At 40.5% G+C, this 21,740-nt stretch overlaps 1 protein-coding gene across 2 annotated transcripts in view; it reads left to right on the forward strand.

Moving 5' to 3' along the window:
- The window catches only part of WASHC1 (WASH complex subunit 1), a 1,004,726-nt gene that overhangs the window by 934,327 nt on the left and 48,659 nt on the right, over nt 1-21,740 (forward strand). For both annotated transcript variants that reach the window (XM_044087615.1, XM_044087616.1), the window contains exons 9-10: nt 13,446-13,604; nt 21,006-21,092. In XM_044087615.1, the coding sequence (XP_043943550.1) occupies nt 13,446-13,604; nt 21,006-21,092 (246 nt within the window). The remainder of the gene's footprint in view (nt 1-13,445; nt 13,605-21,005; nt 21,093-21,740) is intronic.

The raw sequence follows: 21,740 nt of genomic DNA on the forward strand, positions 1-21,740 counted from the left end.
CAGAATATGGACCCCAGCCAATCTATACTGGTTCCCAGGCATTGGAACAGGAACTATTAAAAAACACTTGGATTTCATTTCCAATAATTATAAAGGCAACTTAATATTAGAAGATTTTAACTGTATATTTGATATTTCTGAAACTGCAAATAAAAGACCACTGTATACTTCTGCTGTATCAAAAGCTTTAAACAAGTGGGTAGAATCATTTCATCTTGTAGATACTTTAAAATTTAAAGAAGATAAATCTTTGTTGTTTTCCCATCAAGATCCAGATTTGGTACCCAAACTAGAATAGATAAAATATTTGCTGCCCATGACTTACACTCTAAAATCATTCATTTCTCAATCACTCCCTGCCCTTTTTCAGCCCACAATTCATTGATACTAAAGCTTCAAAATGGGTACAAACCATTATTTTTTAACTTCAGAATTCCAGCTTATATAATTAAAATTCAAACCGTGGTTATCTGAATTACAGTTCTTCTTAGATATTAATTACACCACAGAGATAAATAAAATAATGATATGGGACTCATTAAAAGCTTACATATATGGTAAAACCCTAAATTGGTATAAAAAATCAGAGAATGGGATTCTGAATTATTAGATTTACAATCCAAACTTTTGTCAGTAAAAGCTGAAAAAAATCAAAATCATTTGGAGATGAAAAAGAAAGTAGAAGTACTAAGCAATAAATGCAACAAATTTCTAACACACAAAACCAGTTTAGCTTTAGAAAAACTAAAATTTAATACCTTGGTCACTTCTCCCAAATATCTACATAATTTATCCACAAGAATCAAAATACAATCAAAAGCTAATAAAAAGAAAAGAAAGAGAAAATGTCTCTGATAATAGGTGACACTCTTGATGCCTATAGAAATCACTATATGGAACATTTCCAAAAAGAAAATTTACATATTGATCAATTAAATCTAGTTGAAAAATGTTCTAATATAAAAAAAATACCAGAAAAATTAAAACTAGATCTACAAGCACCCATATCCTACATAGAAATTACAGATACAATAAAAGAGGGTAAAAATAATAAAGCTTCAGGTATAGATGGCATAATTATGGAAATATATAAACTTTTTCCTTCAAAGATACTATCCCTCTTCCATAAAACTCTATTAGAAATTCAGTCACACGCTTTGATGCCACCCTCTTGGAGATATTCCTTAATCACACCAATCCTAAAGGAAAACAAATCCCCAAACCTCTGTACCTCATATAGACCTATGTCATTATTAAATAATGACTATAACATATTTATGACAATATTAACTAACAGAATGAAAATACCACTATCCAAAACAATAACTAATGATCAAACTGGATTTATATATCATAGACACACACATGACAATATTAAAAGGATAATTTCTCTTATAGATTATATTAATAAAGAAAATAAAAAACACTCATAATTGGCTCAGATATAGAGAAAGCCTTTGATTGCCTAAATTGGGACTATTTATTCAAAATCCTAATGCTATTTGAATTTCCTGCATCCTTTGTTCACCTCCTAAAGAATAAATATACAAATAATTTAGCATATGTCAAGTTAGGTCCTTTTACCTCTGAATCTATACATATAACAAAGGTCACTAAACAAGGATGTCCCATGTCACAATTCTATTTGCTCTGACTACTGAAATATTGGCAGATTGAATTCGTAACAATATAAAAATCAAAGGAATAGATGTTTATGAACAATACAATTCTCACAATAGTTAACCAGTAAGCCTTCACAGCCGTGATTAGCATGAGGCTAATTGCCCTTGTGGGCCATTTTAAGCCTAGCCAATTATCACATGTAAGAATCAAACCCTGGACCTTGTGTCTGTAAGTTAAACACCTTATCCATTAAAACAACTGCTCAGCTTCTAAAGTAATGCTATTTGCTGATGACATATTACTAACATTGTCTAATACAAAAGGTACATTAGAATTATATATATTAATTGACAAATTTCACATGACTTCAGAACTCCATTTCAATAAATCAGAATCAAAATGTTTACAAATAAAAAACAAGAACTGCAGACTAAGGGGGATCACATCATAGGGAAATAAGAATCTACCTTAAAATATCTAAGAATTGAGTTATGCAAGGATAATAATGAATTAGTCTCAAAAAACTACAATAATATCAATAATTAAAATCTCTGTGGAATAATGGAACAAAATAACATTAACATTTGAAGATAGACTACAGTTAATAAAAATGGTGTTACTGCCCAAGATCCTATATATAACCTTGGCAATATAACTGTTACCAGAAAGGAATATAATTAAAGAAATAAATTCATGCCTAATAAAATTTCTATGGTTTCCCAAAAGAAACAGAATAGCTTTAATACATCATATCAGATCATGGAAACAGGGAGGATTAAACTTTCTTGATATAGAAACATATATAAAAGAATCAATATCTAAAACTATCTCAGATTGGATAAGTCCAAATTACTTTGCAAATTGGAAAGAATTACTAACTGTAATATCAATAAATGAATTTGATTTACAAAAAAAATTCAAATAGAGAAAAACAATTTGCCATGGCACATATTATTTATTAGTATGCAATATAACATAACATGCTGTTGGTGGATTGGATACTCTAAACTGGCCCTAGACATGAGTGCGTGCATGCATGTGTGTGTGCCTTCCGTGGAATGTTGGGCGCCGGGCTGGCAACTCGACACTGTAAAGCTCCACTGCCAGTCATGAGCAGACAGGTGATCTGCTGTGGCGACCCCTAACTGGGAAAAGCCGAAAGAAGAAGAAGAAGATGCAATATAACATAACTAAACCCACTAAAACTTGTATGATTAATTATTACATTGACTCATTTAGGAAAATCATTAATGCAAATCTAGATTTAAAAATCTGGTTTGTTCTTATAACACCATTTATACTCGCAAAGAACTTTCCACATAAAATATGTAGAGAAATTATTAATTCCTGGGAACAGAAAGGATTTGTTTGTTGGCTCCAATCTATCAAAGAACTAAAAGTTGTAGATATGCAAGTAATAAAAACAATATACAAAATTCCACAACATGACTGGCTAACTTTACAGAGTATTCTGTCATATTCGCAAGATTTAAGTAGAATAATTAATTCTCAATTTAAAGAAATACCTAAATTTATGAAATACATGTATGAAATCATATATAATGACTTTGACATGGGAAACAGTATTTCCAAATTTTACAAAATATTGATAAACTATAAAACACCCAAAACCTGATATTGGAAATATATAACAAAAGGACACTCAATACAGTTAACTGAAGATATTAAAACAAATATCTTATTATCAATAAAATATACATCCTTTACACAATACTGGAAAGTTTTTAATTGGAAATGCTTGCACAGAGCATTCTTTACCCCAGAGAGAATCAGTAAAATTAGTTCTTCCATAAAAGGAATATGTTGGAGATGTGAGCAAGTACACAATGCAGATTAGAACCACGTTTTCTTTGATTGTGTTAAAATTATGCCATTTTGGAATGGTATTAATAACTTTCTACAAGCTTTATTTAATGAATCATTTTATTTAACTAAACCTCTTGTATTATTAAATGTGAACAAAGGTCCTCATTTGAATAGGTCAAACATGTATCTAGTATGGACTATACTTGCAATTTCAAGGGAGAGTATAACAAGAAGATGTAATACAAACACAATACCAACTTTGGAAGACTTCTACAGCCTACTGAAGACCACAGCATTATTGGAAATTAAAATTAAAGAACTAAGAATTTATCCAAAGCCATTTATCAACAACCCTTAGGGAAAAGTCTTATCGTTGATTGACACTACACAATAATTGATAATGGATTGGACATACTTATAAAGTAATTGTGTACATTAATATATTTTATAGTGTCAGGTTAATGTAAATAGTGTACATAGTTATTTAAGATGTTATATATACTATGGAAGGAATACATTCAAATGTATTTGAAAAATAAAAATAATTTTTGAAAAAAAAAAAGTCAGAAAAACAATTGAGTTGTACAGTTTAAATTATATGTACCAGTTACAGTAAAGCTGTCATAGTACCACAGCAATTTTTCAAACTCAAAGTTTGTTGAGACATATGGTGCATCCCTCCACTGTTAATAGTTTCATGTTTTTACAGCTTATAGCCATCTCCTTAGCTTGTTATAAGACAAAAAGAGAATTCCATCAGCAGATGAGACTAACTTATGAATTTTTTTATCTGTCTTGGTATTGTGCAAAAGATTTTGGTCTGTTAGACTTTTAATTTAAGCTCTGATATGTATATAATGATTAAGAAATCACTATGCATACAATGACCATCTTTTTTGTCAACAGAAGAAGAAATATAAAAACAAATAAAGGTTTTAAATTCATGGCAAAACAATTTTACAGCTGGAAAAAATAAAAGCAGGCACATCACATAATTGTGAACATTGGTTAAACACATCTAAAGTATTCATAAGTCTCAAAAAATGAACTGCTGATCCTCACTGTCAAGGTAATAATAAAAAAGGAAAAATATTGTTACTTTAAATTGTAACAAACAAGGTGTTCATCCCCATAAAGGCGGACACTTCAGAACATTAAAAGTGTAAGAAAATGTTTTTATATTTCACTATTATGCAATAAACGTTGATGTTATAAGGACTAAGTAAAAAAGATTCATTAAATCCACTATAACAAAGGGGAACAGGGAAAGGTCAATAATTAGAATGAGCATTAGTTCAATGAATGCACCAAACCAATGGCAGACCAGTAAGCAAATTAGGGTAATCTTTCCTTCATCCACATTGGCAGCTGATTGGCCATACACAGCTCTTACTCTGTTCTTGGTGTGCTCTTAACTCTTCACTTCTATTTACTCTGTTTTAGAATATATAAATATTTCACTAATGACCAACAGTATTTTATTTTAGATCTGATGAAGTTAATCTATGAAAGTGCTTATCTTTTTAATAAAACAGATTTTGCAGAAGACTAGTGAGTATGACACTTGTTTTCAAGCTGAAGTTATTTTAAAAGCCATAGGTGATATAGCAGGAAAACAACAACATTTTTAAGAAAAAAAGGTCTGACTTGGTCCTGCAACAGCTGTTGTAACAGCTATAGCAGGTTATAGTTTAATTGCAAGGCATCAGCAGGCATTTACTATAAACATCTAAAAAGGGCTCCAACAGCTGTTATATCAGCTAAAGCAGAATAAAGGCAAAATAGCAGGTACTGAAAAAGATCTTATTCAGGACTTCAGCAGCTGTTACAACAGCTGAAAGATCAGACTCATGGCTCTAACACCTGTGTTAACAGTTAAAACAGGATATAGGCAATTAATAAAAAAGATTTGACATTGGACTTCAGCATTTATAAAAGCTAAAACAGAGTAAAGGCAGAATAGCAGAGAAATGGGCAGACATTGGAAAAGATCTCAGTAAGGGTTCCAGCAGTTGTTGTAATAGCTAAAGATCTGATGATGTCCTTTTCATTCTTCCTCACTATTGGGTTACAGATCCAGTCCTCGGATCTGACTCAGCTGCATTTTTCACAGACTTAGGTCCCAGTCTCAAGCTCTTCCCTCTATCCACAATGCTGTATACTCTACCCAGTTTCCTCAGATCTTATTTACCAGTCTAGAGTTCAAGATGTTCTTACCAGATAAGTTTCATATTATTATTTTCTTTTCTCTTTCCTGTTTCTTTACCTCCCCTCCCACTAGTTTTCACAGGCATTAGGGTTTTTGGTACGTAAGAGTTGCTCTAAATTTAGTCTTCTGCTTGTCCATTTATGGACGGTTCCTTTTCTCTCTATTTCATTGTTTGGTAAAAAAAAAAAAAAAAAAAAAAAAAAAAAGTTTTTCTGTGTTTGTTATGATTAAATCTGCATTCTGGTGTTGCTCCCTGTTGTCTGTCCATGTCAGACAAACCTACAGGCTTTAAGCACTGTTCGGAATATGGACATAAAATCCCACATTCTGATGCGTATAGTAAATGTGTGTACTGTTTAGGTGCTGAGTATCTACAGTCGGCTTGTGACATCTCTGAAGGGTTTAATCCCAGGGCCATGGCCGACTGCAGAAACTAACTTAAAAGGACTCTTGCCGTCTTCATCCTCTACATTGCCAGGGGCTCAACCCTGCTCTAAACCCCTGTCTGGCTCTTCAGATGCCAAGAACCGCCCTCACAAATCTTCGAGAACTGCTTCAGAGCCACCTGCAAAGCTACCGAAATCTACGGATTCAAAGTTTTCGGATCCGTGACCTACCTCAACTCCTGTGGATCCGAAGTGTTCCTCAGATCCAGCAGGGATTGCTTTACCTTTGCTGTCTTCTAGGCATTCAGCTCCCTCCTTGGATTCTAGCTCCTTGGGTCCAAGAGTTTGGAGCCGAACTCCTGATTTGTCCATTAGCTCTGTGTCCCTGACCTTACCACCTAAAATTCTGCAAACTCCAACCAACAATTCCAGACCATAGTCATTGGCTTCCTCTTGATCCTCCAGGAGTGCCTCTGAACTAGATATGGACAAGATGATGCAGAGGTTTCTCAGAACCCAGATTCAGTGAGGTTTTGCCTAGGCCACCCAATCACGGATCTGCGAGTACTCCAATGACCCAAGCTAGATCTTCTCTGATCTGACCTTTCATTTTGGAGCCCCAGGATTGTGGACAACTGAGAGAGTTAGTGTTGGATCTGAGGAAGCTGTCTTCCTCGACTCCCAACAGTTACCCTGACTACCTCTGCTCTGAGATCTTTGGATCAGACTGGGTCTCAGATCCATGATGCCGGCATCAGGTCTGGGGTAGTGGTTCAGCTGTGACCTTGTTGGATCCATCCCTTCCCCTTGGAGCTTTGGTGCTTGACAGTTCGAGTCTGATTCTACCTGCAGACCTCAGATCTGGAGTTGTCCCTCCCCCTTCTTCCTTGACTGCTTTGGCTCCTGGGGGTTAGGGAGGGTTTCTCCTGGTCCATTGGCTTTCCAGGTTATGGAAGGGGTCTTCTCTTCTCACAGAGATCCAGTCTCTCAGATATGTGATCCACCCCATCATCCTTCATTAAATCTGAGTGCTGAGACCATCATACCTATCCAGAGTCAGCCCGCCTTGAGAAGCCTCCAAGACATTCCCCTAGAGGGAGTTCCCTCCTCTTCCGACACCTCCCCTGAACCTCCTACAGAGGAGGTTCCTCACAAGAAGACATGCAAAAGGAGGCACTAACCAAAGACACAGACTTTGATGAGGGAGAAGGATCCCCAAGATCACCATCAGAACACGACTCCTTTGGAGTCATTTTAGAGAGGTAGTTGGTCAGCCCAAAATCCTTCTTCTGAAGAGTCATTGTTTTTGGAGGCTTTTGGGACAGGCCCGTCTACATCTTGGGTGACCCCCCCCCCTCCCTGTTGGACAACCTCATAGATTTAGTCTCCCACCAGGCCTGGAAGGAGCTAGACACCATTGAACCAATACCCAAATGTCCCGCTAAATACCCCCCCCCCCAAGGACTGTCTACATTGGGCCAAGGGCATACCAGTAGGTGCTATGGTTGTGGCAGCAGCTACCAGAAAAGAGCTAGGTGAGCAAAGCTCAACTGTCCATCTACCAAACAGGGAGTCCAGAGTAATGGACATATTTGGTAAGTGTATTTACACCTCAACTACCTTCTTTTCTGAGAGCGTTAAATTATCTGGCACATTTCACTTGCTTAAAGAGAGATCTGGTCAAAGAACATTCTGACTGTCTAGCAGAGACCATGTTGGTAGAGGACTTCAAGAAAGTATTTCCCCAAATGGCTACTCTTTCTTCCCTGTCTAATTCCTCCATGAGGCTCATCTCCCATTCAGCCGAGGGCACCTCACCAACAGCCGGCTTAGATATTGCTATTAGAAGACATGCCTGGATGAGGCTTTGTGACTTTGCAGAACCTTTCAAGGCATTGTTTATGAATGCTCCATTTGATGGGTATCGGTCAGAGATACTCTAACCCACAGTGAGTTGGAAGGAAAGGCCCTATCTGCTGTGGGGATCAAGTTTTCTACCCCACAATGGACTTTCTCAAGAAATTAACAAGGAGGTAACAAAACCTGGTTCCGAAAATCTCAAGGGATTTATCAGGATCAGCATAGGGATTCTTCCTCAGGATCAGCATAGGGATTCTTCCTCCAGGGGCAAAAGCGGAGGTTTCAATGGGAGACACCACCTCAGAGGCAGAGGGCTTCAGGGAACCCTTCCCTGAAAAGCCCTATCAGCGCTCCTGGAGTGCTGTCCTACTGCTGTACTCTGGAGGCAGTTGGGGTTTGTTTTTCGCTACACCCAAATGCCTGGACCAGTCTAACAAAAAATGCCTGAGTGTTAAGCATAATTTCCAAAGGCTATTATATTCTCTTTTCCCTTCCACCTCCAGAAAAACAGAGGAGACTTCTCGACGTTCTACCCAGTCAGGAGTATGCATTATGAGAAATCCAAAAACTACTGCAAAAAAAGTTATCCAAGCAAGATGTCCCAACCAGACAAAGAGGGTTAGGAACTTACTCTCACTTCTTCTTACTGCTATAGAAAACCAGGGACTTCAGACCAATTCTAGATCTAAACAGCCTAAATCTGTATATAAAGAATTCAGTTTCAAATGATCACAGTTCAGTCCATCCTACCGCTGTTGTGAAAGGACGATTGGATGTGCTCTGTAGACTTGCAGGATGTGTACTAGGACTTCAAGATGGACAGGTGCTCCAGAAGTCATCTGCACTTCCGGCTGGAAACCATTCACTAAACCATTCACTACCAATTCACAGTTCTGCCCTTTGGACTCACCACAGCCCCTAGAGTGTGTACCAAATGTATGGCAGTCGTAGCAGCTCATCTCACACTGCAGGGATTCCAGGTGTTTCCATACTTGGACGACTGGCTTTTAACTGCCCCAACAAAGCATCAACTTATTCAAGCCAGGGATTATTTCTTTTGAATATCCAGTTTCCTAAGTATTACTATAAATCTGGAAATGTCACATCCATCCGCAGTACAAACTTTGGAATTCATTGGGATTCTCCTGGACACAAATCTAGTAGTGTATTGTCTCCCCATCGCATTCAAACACTGAGAGACCAAGTACAGACAATCCTAGACCTCCATCTCCACCGGCGAGATTAATACTTCAGGTTGTTGGGTCTATGGAGGTTGTCATCAAGCTTGTCCCATTAGCAGGGTTTTTATGTGAGTTCTCCAGTATACCCTACCTCTTCAATGGTCTATTCTTTACCAGCCTCTGTCAGTTCCTATCAAATTAACCCCGATTTGCAAGGGGCATCTACTGTGGTGGACTCTTTCAGATGATCTGTTCCTCTGCAGGACATTTCTACTTCCTTCCCCCACAGCCACTGTGACCATGGACGCTTCCCAACTGGGGTGGGGGGGCATTTCGAGGGAAAAATGGTCCAAGGCACATGGACTTGCATAGAGAAAAGATTGCATATCAGTGTTCTGGAGATGAGAGCAGTCCTCTTAACTTTACAAGCCTTTCAGCACGTTCTCCCTTTAAGAACTGTTGCAGTTCATACAGACTATGTCAGTAGTCAGTAGTCAGTCAGTAGTCTTATATATCAACAAACAATGAGGAACCTGGTCATATCCTTTGTACAGAGAGACCATGAGGGTCTGGGAATGGGCGATATCTTCAGACCAATTTCTGATGCAACTCACATACCGGGGAAGTCCAGCGTTTTTGTAGACAAACTCAACAGGTCCATTCTGATCTCTCACAAGTAGTCCCTCAGTCAGTCAGTAACGAATTTGATTTTCAGCCACTGGGGTTACCTGACCTGTGACCTCTTTGCATTCCTTCAAAACAACAAATACAGCAGGTACTTCGCTGTGATCCCCCCCTCTAGGGGCAGTCACCGAGGGATGCTCTGTTTCACGATTGGCCCTCCAGTCTCCTTTATGCTTATGCCCCTGTTACTGCTACACTGAAATTTCTACAGAAAGCAAAACGGTCAAAGAGTTCAGTGATCCTCATTGCCCCTACTGGCTTCATCAGATATGGTTCCCCTTCTTCTGGTCTTACCTAAAATAATCTCCATGTATAATGGAACCCAGGCAGGACCTCCCTTCTCATCCATCAGAAGGCCTATATCAGAAGCTATCCATCCTCAAACTGACCACTTAGTTTCTCCAGTTCCAGTGATTGTCAAAAGGTGAAGGCTTTCTTCCCCTATTCAAAACATAATCTTGGCTTCTCATAAAGCTTCTACTAAAAAAGTATGCAAAAGCAAATGGAAAAGATTTGCCATTTGAGCCACCAAAGAAAGCCCTGATCATGTATTTTCTTCTCTCTCAGCCATTCTCCTTTTTCTGTTTGAAAAAGAGGCTAGTTTTTCTACAGTTAAGCTTCAGCTGGCAGCCATATCCAGTTTTCATGCTGGAGATTTTTCAGGGTGTCTGTCCATGTCTAGATTGTGTAAAGCCTTCATGAAAGGAATTTTCCTAGTTAGACTCCCTGATTAAAGATCTATCTCCTCCTTGGGATCTCACTGTTATCCCCCGAGGCCAGACTCAGAGGCCCTTTGAACCAGCTAGCGATTGTGAAATGAAGTACCTTTCTTGGAAAACTATCATTTTGGTGGCCATCACATCAGCTAAAAGAATTTCAGAAATTCAGGCTCGGTCTTTCAAACCATCTTATATTCTTTTCCATAAAGACAGGAGTTTCCCTCCTTTATGCCTAAAGTAGCTACAGAGTCTAACATTAACCAGTCCATTCAGTTGCCAGTTTTCTTTCCAAATTTTGCCAGTAAGGGCGAATATTTGTTACACTTTCTTGATGTTCATAGGCAACTATGTTTTTGTCTTCACAGAACAAAACATTGCAGGAAATATGACAAGTTATTTGTGTCCTTTTTGCCCAACTGGCTAGGCCACATACTATCTAAGGTTATGCTAGCTAAATGGGTTACAAACTGCATATCAATGATTTATTCCAAAAATAGTCTGAAGTTGCTTTGTCCTCATAAAGCCCATTCTACTAGATCTGTGGCTGCATCAGCTACTTTCTCCTCTAGAGCCTCCATTGATGATATTGGTGCAGCAGTCACTTGGTTAAAATCTAATACCTTTGTGGCACATTACAAATTGGACATGGCATCTAGAAGCAAGGCTTCTTTTGGTTCGACAGTGCTCAGGCATATCCTTCCTTGAGGCCACCCAAGAGTTACATAGCTGGGGACTCTGACCCAGTAGTGAGAAAGAAAGAAAAGGACATCATCAGATTTATAATTTATGTACTTACCATAACTTGGCATCTGTGTTGTCCATTTTCATTCTTCCTCAGCTTCCCTCCCAGCCATCCCCCAGCTTAGGAGTTCCTAGAAGATATTTGGAAATTTACAGGAGCATTATGTTCCTTTTTTTGAGCTTCTGGTTCTTTTCTGGTTATTGGGTGACTTTATCGTGTAAGATGGTTCAGCAGCAAACTCGATCTGAGGAAGCTGGGTAGAGTATAGAGTATTGTGGGTAGAGGGAGGAATGCGAGACTGGGACCTAAGTCTGTGAAAAATGCGTCCGAGTCAGATCCGAGGATTGGATCCGTATTCCAATAGTGAGGTAGAATGAAAATGGACAACAGAGATGCCAAATTATGGTAAGTACACAACTTGTAAAGTCAGGGCTTCAACAGCTGTTTTAACAGATAAATATGGATAATGACTCTGTTTTTCTCCATCCTTTTCAAGGTTTTTGTCAGTCCTGAGGTGTTTCCAAGAAGAGAAGTTTCAGGTTGCTGGGAATTGGGTCCGCTGAGCTGGCAACCATAAGAGAAATAATTTTTCAAAGGGCGGACAGGAGGGTGGTTTTCATCTGTTTATAAAATGAGCACATTCCTTAGCCTCCTTTGAAAAGCCTGCACCAGGGAGCTGGAAAGGAGACTTCATTTAATTACTGAAATTTAGGAGAACTAATGTGGATTTTGTCATGGTCATGAAACAGTGGACCTGCTAATTGTCCTTACAAATACTGGGGGATGTGGGAGTTTCTGGTGGTGTTTCATTGTGATATTTTTTTTTTTTGAAATGGAGAAATCAGGATTATGCAGCCTGGAATGTCTTGTGGGAGTTGCTGCAGAATTACAGGGTTTCAGGGCTTCTGGTATGGGGTATTCTTTTCATGTATTTGAGGAGCAAAAGTTCTGTTTATTATGTTGTTGGGAAGTTAAATATATTCACTATGTGTATTGGACTCTGCCAAAAAAGTGTTTGCCTGTTTTCATGGACAGAATACCAAGATGCAGCCAAGGTCTAGGCTGTGTCATTATTGCTTGCAGTTGATATTATCCTGTTAGCTTCAAGTAACTGTGATTATCAACATACACTGGAGCAATTCACCACTCAGAAAGTGTGAAGTACATGGAACAGAAACTGGCACCCCTAAACCAGAGGTCAGGGCTTTCTTATAGAATAGTGTGGCTTACCCTGTGCAGGTGAGAGGGAGGAACAGCTACGTCAAGTAGAAGAATTCAAGTATCTTGGAATCTTGTTCACAAGTGAAGATAAGTGGAATATGGAGACTAACCATAATGGATGGGTGTGGCAGTAGCAATACTGTAGGCATTGTCACAGAGCGGAGCGAAGCTCTCAATTTACTGGTCAGGCTACGTCCCTTTTCTCACATATGATTACTAGCTTTGAATAATGACTTAAAGGAGGAAACTGTAGAAGCAAGCAGCAGGAATGAGGTTACTCACAGGGTAGCTGGGCTTACTGTCTTTAACAGAGTACTAGCACTTTAGGAAGATCCCAAGAGTAGAGCTACTACTCCTCTTGGTTGGGAGAAGTCAACTGTAATGATTTGAGCACTTAGTGAGGATGGTCCCATGTGTCTTCTACAGGGGGGTGTAGCAGGCACAGCCCTCTTTAAAAGAGGCCTTGAGTCAGACCCAAAGAATGTTCGAAGGATTGTTTCTGTCATCTTGTCTAGGAAGACCTGTGGATTCCACAGATTGAACTGGAACTGTTGACTGGGGTAGGGATTCGCATCTACCCTGCTCGCTATGCTTCTGCTGCCCCCTCCCCACCAATACAGTAGGTTTAGAAAATGAATAAATGGATAGACATTTTATGTCTAAATGGTTTCTAACGACTGTATTTAGTAAGTGTATTAAGAAACTCCATGGCTGTTTTTCCTGCTATGGTACCTGTAGGTCTGTAGGTTGAAAAGACTTCTATTTTAGCAGCCTAAATAAGGCTGTGAACAAATAATTCTCACAGCAGCATATTACCCTGGAATGCTTTGGTGTTTCAAAAACAGAACACTGTTGTACTCTTAAATCAGAATGCCATTCTTTATTTGCTGGCAAACTCACTAATGACCGCAGCCTACAGTTTTACCTTGTATATCATTAATTATGTATTAAGCATTTAGGTGATGCTAAATGAGTCTTTGTGTCTTTGACCAGGGCCCATTCAAGGAGCTCCTCAAGATGTGGCTCAACCATCAACTGGCCGTGCCAGCCTGCTAGAGTCCATTCGACAGGCAGGAGGAATTGGGAAGGCCAAACTCCGCAGTGTTAAAGAAAGAAAGCTGGAAAAGAAGAAGCAGAAAGAACAAGAACAAGGTATGCACACCCCTGTACCTGTACACATAAGCAGAAATTATGTACTAGATTGTACTTTTCTTGACAAGAGTATGATATATCATGTATGTATACTTTATTATATTAAATGTACACTCTGCCTTCTGTACGTTCCTTCAGTGTTTCTGAGTCATATTTTGCTACTTATTGTTGCCAGGTGTAATTTTGCGTGACCCTTAAAGGAAGTTGACATACTTCAGGATCCTGATTGAAATTTAAGGATTTGAAGTGCTGCCCTCAGAGCACTGAAAACATATGTATGATTAAGAGAACTACACATTACCTGAGAAACTTTAATATCTCAGAGTATTTTCCCCTTCTCAAAGATATCATTATCTTGGAGTTTCTAAGTAGTGTGGTTGTGGATGGATGCAGAAAGAGTCAAACCCCCCACCACCACCTTTGCAAAAAAATACTTATAGGTGTAGCAGTACATTTCACAGTAAATTTCAGAATTTGCTGCTGTTTATCAGGACCCTCCCCCTTTCATTTTTGAAGTATCGTGGCTGGCAGTATCAGCTGTCACAATTTAGACTGAAAGCCTGTACTCTTTGAGTACCTATCTATGACTCTGGAAATACAATACCTGCTTGTTTGTTTCTCTTGTGCAAAGAAGGCCAGATTCATTTGGTACCTTATCTCAAACTGCAGAACTGACAGCTCTGAAAATAGCCTGTGAAGAGGGACCCCATTTAAGTGTTTGGGCATGCTATGGAGAGAAGAGGGCAACCATTAATATTCTGGCTTACAAGCATGACTTTTTTTAAACCTGTTTTCCACACATTCTACTGTTTTGTTAAGATTCTATAATGCCAACATGGAGGCAAGGAAGGAATGCTACTGACTTACTAGGTATGAAACAGTAAGTGGTCATGGCTGTTGATGTGTAGCTTTTGTGAAGATGTCATGTTAGTCAAGAGCAGATCCGGAAAAGTCTGAGAACATCTTCAACAATGAGGTTGATGGCAGGGGCTTCAGTGAATGTGCCCTCACATATATGTGATCATTATATTCTTCTGTGTAAAAGTCAGGTTTGTAGCATAACTGTTCCGATGTCCTTCAAGAATGCAACTGCAGTCATAACATATGGGTTGTCCTGCCTCAGGCAGCCCTCGGTCGGCCGGATTCCAAAGTCTGGGTCCGACGTCGGCTGATGTTGCATTTCTCTCCGACGTCAGGGCGGCTGGAGTATATAAGCATCAGCCGACGCCATCTTCTTCAGTCTTTCTTGCCGCGCGGTGCCCGAAGCAGAAGCAGTTTGCAAGTGCCGGTCGGTCAGCTCCTGTATTCTTCGAAACCGAAGTCATCAAAAAAGCTAAGTACCCCATTGGGGACCTTTTCTTGCCTCAGCCGATGTCAGAAATTACTGAAAAAGTAAATAATTGTTTGTCTTGTGGTAAACAAATACCTCATAAGGATTTCCACTCTTACTGCCTCCCTTGCCTTGGCCCAGACCACGACGTCTCGGCCTGTGTCGCCTGTGCTTGCTTCAATAAGCGCACTCTCAGGCGCCGGGCGGAGTTCGCAGAAGACTTCTTCGGCGACAAATTTCATTATACAATGCCGTCAGAACAACCGACAACGCAGACTCCTAAGAAACTAAAAGACCGGGACCGACATCCTCTGCCCACGTCTTCCACCGACACCACGACTAAACTAACCGCGAGTGCCCCGGTTCCCTCTGAGTCGGTTATTCCACCGCTCCGAACCGAAGACACCGCTTTACCGATACCTCTGATACCGGAGACCACTCCGACGCCAGTTATTGATTTTCCTCCGGATACCGAAACCGAGGAAATGCCCGAGACCATTGCTGTTGATAAGGTCACTCCTGCACGTGGAGCAGCTAGGCCTCCCATGTCCATGTCTATCAAGGCCTACACACGTGCTAAGGCAGCCAGCAAGTCCAAGCATCTTACTGCTAAAACCTTACCTCAGCCTACTCCTGAAACACAAATCATGTCTATTGCAGTAGATTTAATTTCCCTGATCAGAGGTTCCCAGGCCCATCCTGAGAGAGGTTCCCAGCCTCCTCCTGACAAAAGGCCCAGGGTTGAACCCTCTGACCCTCTTCCTTCAGATGAAGATTCTGAGGACTCTGTTCGCTCCAAAAGCCAGGAAGAGCCCTTCCAGACCTATGAGGATTCAGATACAGAGGACTCCATTCCCTCAGCCTCCCCTCCTGAGGATATTTCTTTTGGGGAAGTTCTGCATTCCATGAGGGAGCATTTCAAGTGGCAAGGCCAGGAATATTCTGATTCCAGAAAGCGCCTTCGAACCTTCCTTAAAAAGCCCCAGCACAGACCCTTAGCTATACCTCCTGTGCTTGATGTTTTGGATGATTTGTATTCTGACTCCAGTGTTACCCCTGATACTCTTCCTCCTGCCCCTGCCAAGCCTGACAGATACTATAGGGTTCCAGAAACCCATTCTCATTTCTTTAAGGCCCATGCTGTTGATTTAGAAACAATTTCCCAGGGGCCTAAAGGGGTTTCAGCTACCACCTCCAAAAATCCTTTGCCTTCTAACCTGGAAGCAAGGTCCTTAGAGAGATGGGGGAAGAAGGTTTACACCTCCACTACTTTATCTATGAGAGCTCTCAATTGTCTCTTTCACATGTTTCAATATCAGGATTTCCTGTTAGATGATTTACAGAAAACATTGGCCTCCCCTGAACCCTTAGATAGGAAGTCTTTGCAGGAGACTGTGCATAATGCTCAACAGGTTAGCAATCACTTTCTACAGTGTGGCTATGATGCATTGGAGGCTTCATGTTGGGCAGCTATGACAGGGGCGGTCATTCGCAGACATGCATGGTTGAAAGAACAACCCTTACCAGATCATGTTAAGGCAAAACTTCTTGACGCACCCTTGGAAAAGAACAAGCTTTTTGGTGCTTATGCTAAAGATGTGTTAAAGTCCATTGAGGAAAAAGCCAAGTCAGTTCAGACAGTAAAAGATTTCCTTCAGGTTCAGCCGCCCAGATTCAGCAGGAACTGGCCTTCTAAAAACTGGTCCTTTCCTAATCCTGAAAGATCACAAAGGGGCAAAAACAGGCGTGGCCGAGGAAGAGGCCAATACAGAGGATCCTACAGGGGACGACAATGGCAACCAACAAACCAAAGAAGTGACACAGGGGTTTCTCCTGCCCCGCAGGGACAATCTCAATGACTTTCCTCTAGTTCCGCTAACCAAGGAGCAAACAGAGGCTCCTTTGGGCAGAAAGTTATCTCTGTTTTCAAAAAATTGGCACAAACTAACAACAGACAAATGGATTTTGGACATTATAGACCACGGTTACAGGTTCCACTTCCACACTTTGCCAAGAAAACAAGGCATGCCAAACCTTCCACAAAATCAGAGGGCAGAGGCTATAAATCAAATTTCTCTGCTTGCACAGATCAAAGCAATAGAAAATGTTCCACAACAAGAACAAGGCCAGGGGTTTTATTCAAGACTGTTCCTTGTTCCAAGAAAAGAAAGTCAATGGAGACCAATACTGGACTTGTCCGCTTTAAACACTTTCCTCATAGTACCAAAGTTCAAAATGCTGACTCTACAGCAACTCCTTCCCATGCTGGGCAAGGGGTCTTGGCTGATTACTCTGGACCTCAAGGAGGCATACCTGCATGTCCCTATCAGACACAGCTGCAGAAGATACCTCAGATTTCTTGCAGGGCCAGAGCATTATCAATTCTCAGCATTGCCATTTGGCTTATCTACTGCGCCCAGAGTATTCACGAAATGCCTGGCATCAGTAATTGCTCATTGCAGGCTCCAGGGGATTCAAATCTACCCGTACCTGGATGATTGCCTCATACAAGCGGACAACAAACTAACTTTGACAAAAAACTTGAATTATGTCATACACTTGCTACAGGCTCTGGGATACACAGTCAACTTTCAAAAGTCAAGACTTCAGCCATCCCAGCAAATAACCTTCTTTGGAGCCAAACTAGACACAGCCTCTCAAATGGCTTACCTGACAGAAGACAAGCAAAAGAAGTTAGCCCATTACTTCAAAAGTTTAGCAAAGCTCACCCAAATGACTGCAAGGAGTTTCCTACAGGCCCTGGGTTACATGGCATCCTGCATCCTCCTGGTTCCACTAGCAAGACTACACATGAGAAAGCTTCAATGGTACTTAAAAAGCTTATGGTCTCAACACAGCAACAACCTAGAAGCAAATATCCCACTCATTCCATGTCTTCAAAAGGAATTTCTATGGTGGGCCTCAGCAAGCCAGTCAAACATAGGTATGTCATTCAAAAAGCCTCAGATAACACAGACCATGACCACAGACGCCTCAGACCTTGGATGGGGGGCGCACATGGAAGGCAGATGTATTCAAGGACAATGGTCTCCAAAGGAAACACATCTGCATATCAATCGAAAAGAAATGTTAGCAGTAATGCATGCCATCGAGGCCTTTGGGCAACAACTTCAACAAGGCCACCTATTAATACGGACAGACAACACCACAGTGATGTGGTACATAAACAAACAGGGGGGCACTCATTCTTACCCCCTTTGCAGGCTGACAATGAATCTTTGGGAAAAATCACTGGGCCTAAACATACAATTACAATCCCAGTTTGTTCCAGGCAAAGACAATGTTCTGGCGGACAGTCTAAGCAGGAATTTCCTAGACCCCCACGAATGGAGGCTACATCCAGACATCTTCCTACGACTCACCTCGACATGGGGCAGGCCGGACGTAGACCTATTTGCCTCCCACCTCAATCATCACTTACAAAAGTTCTGCTCAAGGACATATCCACAAGCATGGAAAATAGATGCCCTCTCATTCAACTGGAGCACCCTGATAATTTATGCATTTCCACCTCTGCCACTGATGACCACAGTGTTATTAAAGATCAAAGCAGACAAGCCGAAGGGGATCCTAATAGCTCCAGACTGGCCAAGACAACACTGGTACCCACTACTACGGAGCATATGTCACAAAAAAACTTGGGCCCTTCCACAATGGCCCCAACTTCTGACTCAACACAACTTCAGGACAGTTCATCCCAACATCCAGACGCTACAGCTGACAGCTTGGGAAATCCCATAAATAACCTTGATTTACCTCTCTCCAAGGAAGTTCAGCAGATATTAACAGAAGCCCGCAGACCATCCACCAGAAAAGTTTACTCAGCCAAATGGAAGAGATTCAGCATTTGGAATACCAACAAGGGTCATGATGCCTCATTTTTGAGCATTCCTCTCATCCTGGAATACTTGGCAGATATGCTGCATAAAGGACTTTCATTCTCTTCCATAAAAATTCATGCTTCAGCTATCTCAGCTAGATACAACACTGACCCACCTGTGTTTTCACATCCTTTGTTAAGGCAATTTCTTAGAGGAATCAAGAATATAAAGCCCCCAAGAAAGGCACCAGTACCAGCTTGGGACCTCAATTTTGTTCTAGAAAATTTGACTTTACCTCCCTTCGAGCCAGCAGCTTCTGTGGATTTACAATTTCTTTCCTGGAAGACAGCTTTCCTGTTGGCCATTACCTCAGCAAGAAGGGTTTCGGAATTACAGGCCTTAATGGCAATACCACCATTCATAACCTTTCACAGAGACAGGGTCTCCTTACGAACCAACCCTACCTTTCTGCCAAAAGTGGTATCTAGGGTTGCCTTAAATCAAGCAATTCACCTGCCTACTTTCTTTCCTAATCCTGAGAACAAAGGGGAAAGACTGTTGCATACCTTGGACATACACAGACAACTTTGCTACTACCTAGACAGAACCAAGACCAGTAGGAAGTCTGACCAGCTTTTTGTAGCTTACGCCCCTGCAGTACAAGGAAAAGCAAACAGACAATTTCAAAATGGATTGGACATTGCATCAGATTCTGTTATTCCTTCCATGGAAAGAGTGTGCCAGCCAATGTCAGACCACACTCCACCAGAGCTACAGCCACCTCTACAGCTTTCTTAAGAGGGGTGCCTACAAAAGACATTCTAGAAGCTGCTACATGGAGCTCCGTGCATACATTTTCCAAGCACTACAACCTCCCTTTATATTCCAGATCCAGAGCAGGCTTTGCTTCGGCAGTCCTGCAGGGACTGATAGCTACACCATCCCTTTCTTAGAGCATACCACCTCCCCCAGCTAAGCTTTGGTATTCAACCCATATGTTATGACTGCAGTTGCATTCTTGAAGGACATAGTACAGTTTTGTACCTACCATAAATGTAGATGTCCGATAGATATGCAACTGCAGTTGGGTTTTCCCTCCCTCCATCCCCTCTATGCCTTGGGTCCACTCCTCTCTCTGTTATCTTAGCTGGGGATATCTGTTATGGTGTATCTGTTTATTGCTTATTTGTTGTCTGGAAACCTATTTTTGTCTTCCAATTTGATTACAGCCTTCCTTGGAGGGCACCTGGCATCTGGGGCAAGAAACACTGAAGAAGATGGCGTCTGCTGATGCTTATATACTCCAGCCGCCCTGACGTCGGAGAGAAATGCGACATCAGCTGACGTCGGACCCAGACTTTGGAATCCGGCCGACCGAGGGCTGCCTAAGGCAAGACAACCCATATGTTATGACTGCAGTTGCATATCTATCGGACATCTACATTTATGGTAGGTACAAAACTGTACTTTTCTTAAGTGGGTTTACAATTTATTGTTTCTAGCATGTCTGTTTCATATGTTAATGTATTACCCACCCCCCCCCACACCCACACACACGTCAGTGTGTTGCAGTAGTGAAAAGCATTTTATCATCTTGTATTTTTTTACGTTCTGAAAAGCATTTTATCATTTTGTATTTTTCTGCATTGTGATAAAGAATACAATGTACAGTATTTCAAAGCAGCAGTCAAACGAAACAGCCATTACTTAAGTAACTTGAAAAATACTTATACTTTCTAGCCAGCCATCATAGTGTGTTATAAATTGAACCTGAAACTTTTTTTCCTGCAGTTTAAAACTAAACATTTTTGATATTTTTCCCAAAACCTAGACACAGGGTTTCCAGGCAAGTCCTGACTAATTTTAGAGCTGCATCAGTTTAACAAACAGTTACTTCTCTGGAGATATATATGATAACTTAATCACAGTCGGGTAAATTCTGGGTCTTTTATCCTACTTTACTGCATAGTCTGGTGGAATCGGCCCTAAGAATTCATTTACAAGGAGAGAAGCCTGGTTATTACTGGAGATGCTTTTCAAGCTGTAATGAATTGTGATTCTGTAGGAGGTGAAATACCTTCCAAATATTTATGTACTCTTATTTTACACAGGTGCATGGTGACTATCCTGATGTCTGTTTTTTAGTGAAGTGTTTGAGTTTGGGAAGACAGTACATGCTTAAAATGTTGACAGCTTATATGGAACCTCAATTTTTGCTTTCCATTTCAGCGAGAGCTACATCTGGAGGCGGTGGCAGTGGAGGAGGAGGTGATCTCATGTCAGACCTCTTTAATAAACTAGCAATGAGGCGGAAAGGTAATGGTTCAGTTCTTACTTGAATCTACTACTGAAAAGACAAGCATTCCATTTATCCTATTTGGATATCTGCATATTTTTTGTTAAGCCCTAATTACAAATTAAGACATTCTGGCAAACCAAGAACCAACAGTACAAAAAAGGAGATGAGGCAACAACACATAATCCAGGACAAGTATAATTTATTTCAAGTTTAAGCACTTTCGTCAGAGTATAGCCAAAGACTTCTTCAGAAACTGTGATAATTCAAAAACATCCATTTAAATAACCCTCCCAAAAACCATGTGACTAAGAAAAAACTTTTAAAGAAACAGCCACAAATTTAAATACCTATAACAACTATAAATATGCGTAACAACTATAGAGATGTTAAAATGCACGATCAAAATTAAAGAAATACATTTTTAAAAATTCAATTAAACCAAATAAGAATGTAGTTTGAGAATACAGGCAATGGAAACACTATCATTAAGCCCCGGATATAAATAAGCATCAAGTCTAATCTGCCACCTAAGTTCTTTAAGCTCAGTAAGTTCATTCCAAGGGCCCCCCTAACATCCTTATGCACAATATCAACACCAATAAAACCAAACTCGTGGTCAGAGTTCTCAAGCACATGTATTGCCAAAGCATTGTGAACATTCCCCT

Source organism: Protopterus annectens, chromosome 11.part0, assembly GCF_019279795.1.
Source record: "Protopterus annectens isolate FY-2018-M chromosome 11.part0, PAN1.0, whole genome shotgun sequence".
In the NCBI taxonomy this organism is placed as follows: domain Eukaryota; kingdom Metazoa; phylum Chordata; order Ceratodontiformes; family Protopteridae; genus Protopterus; species Protopterus annectens.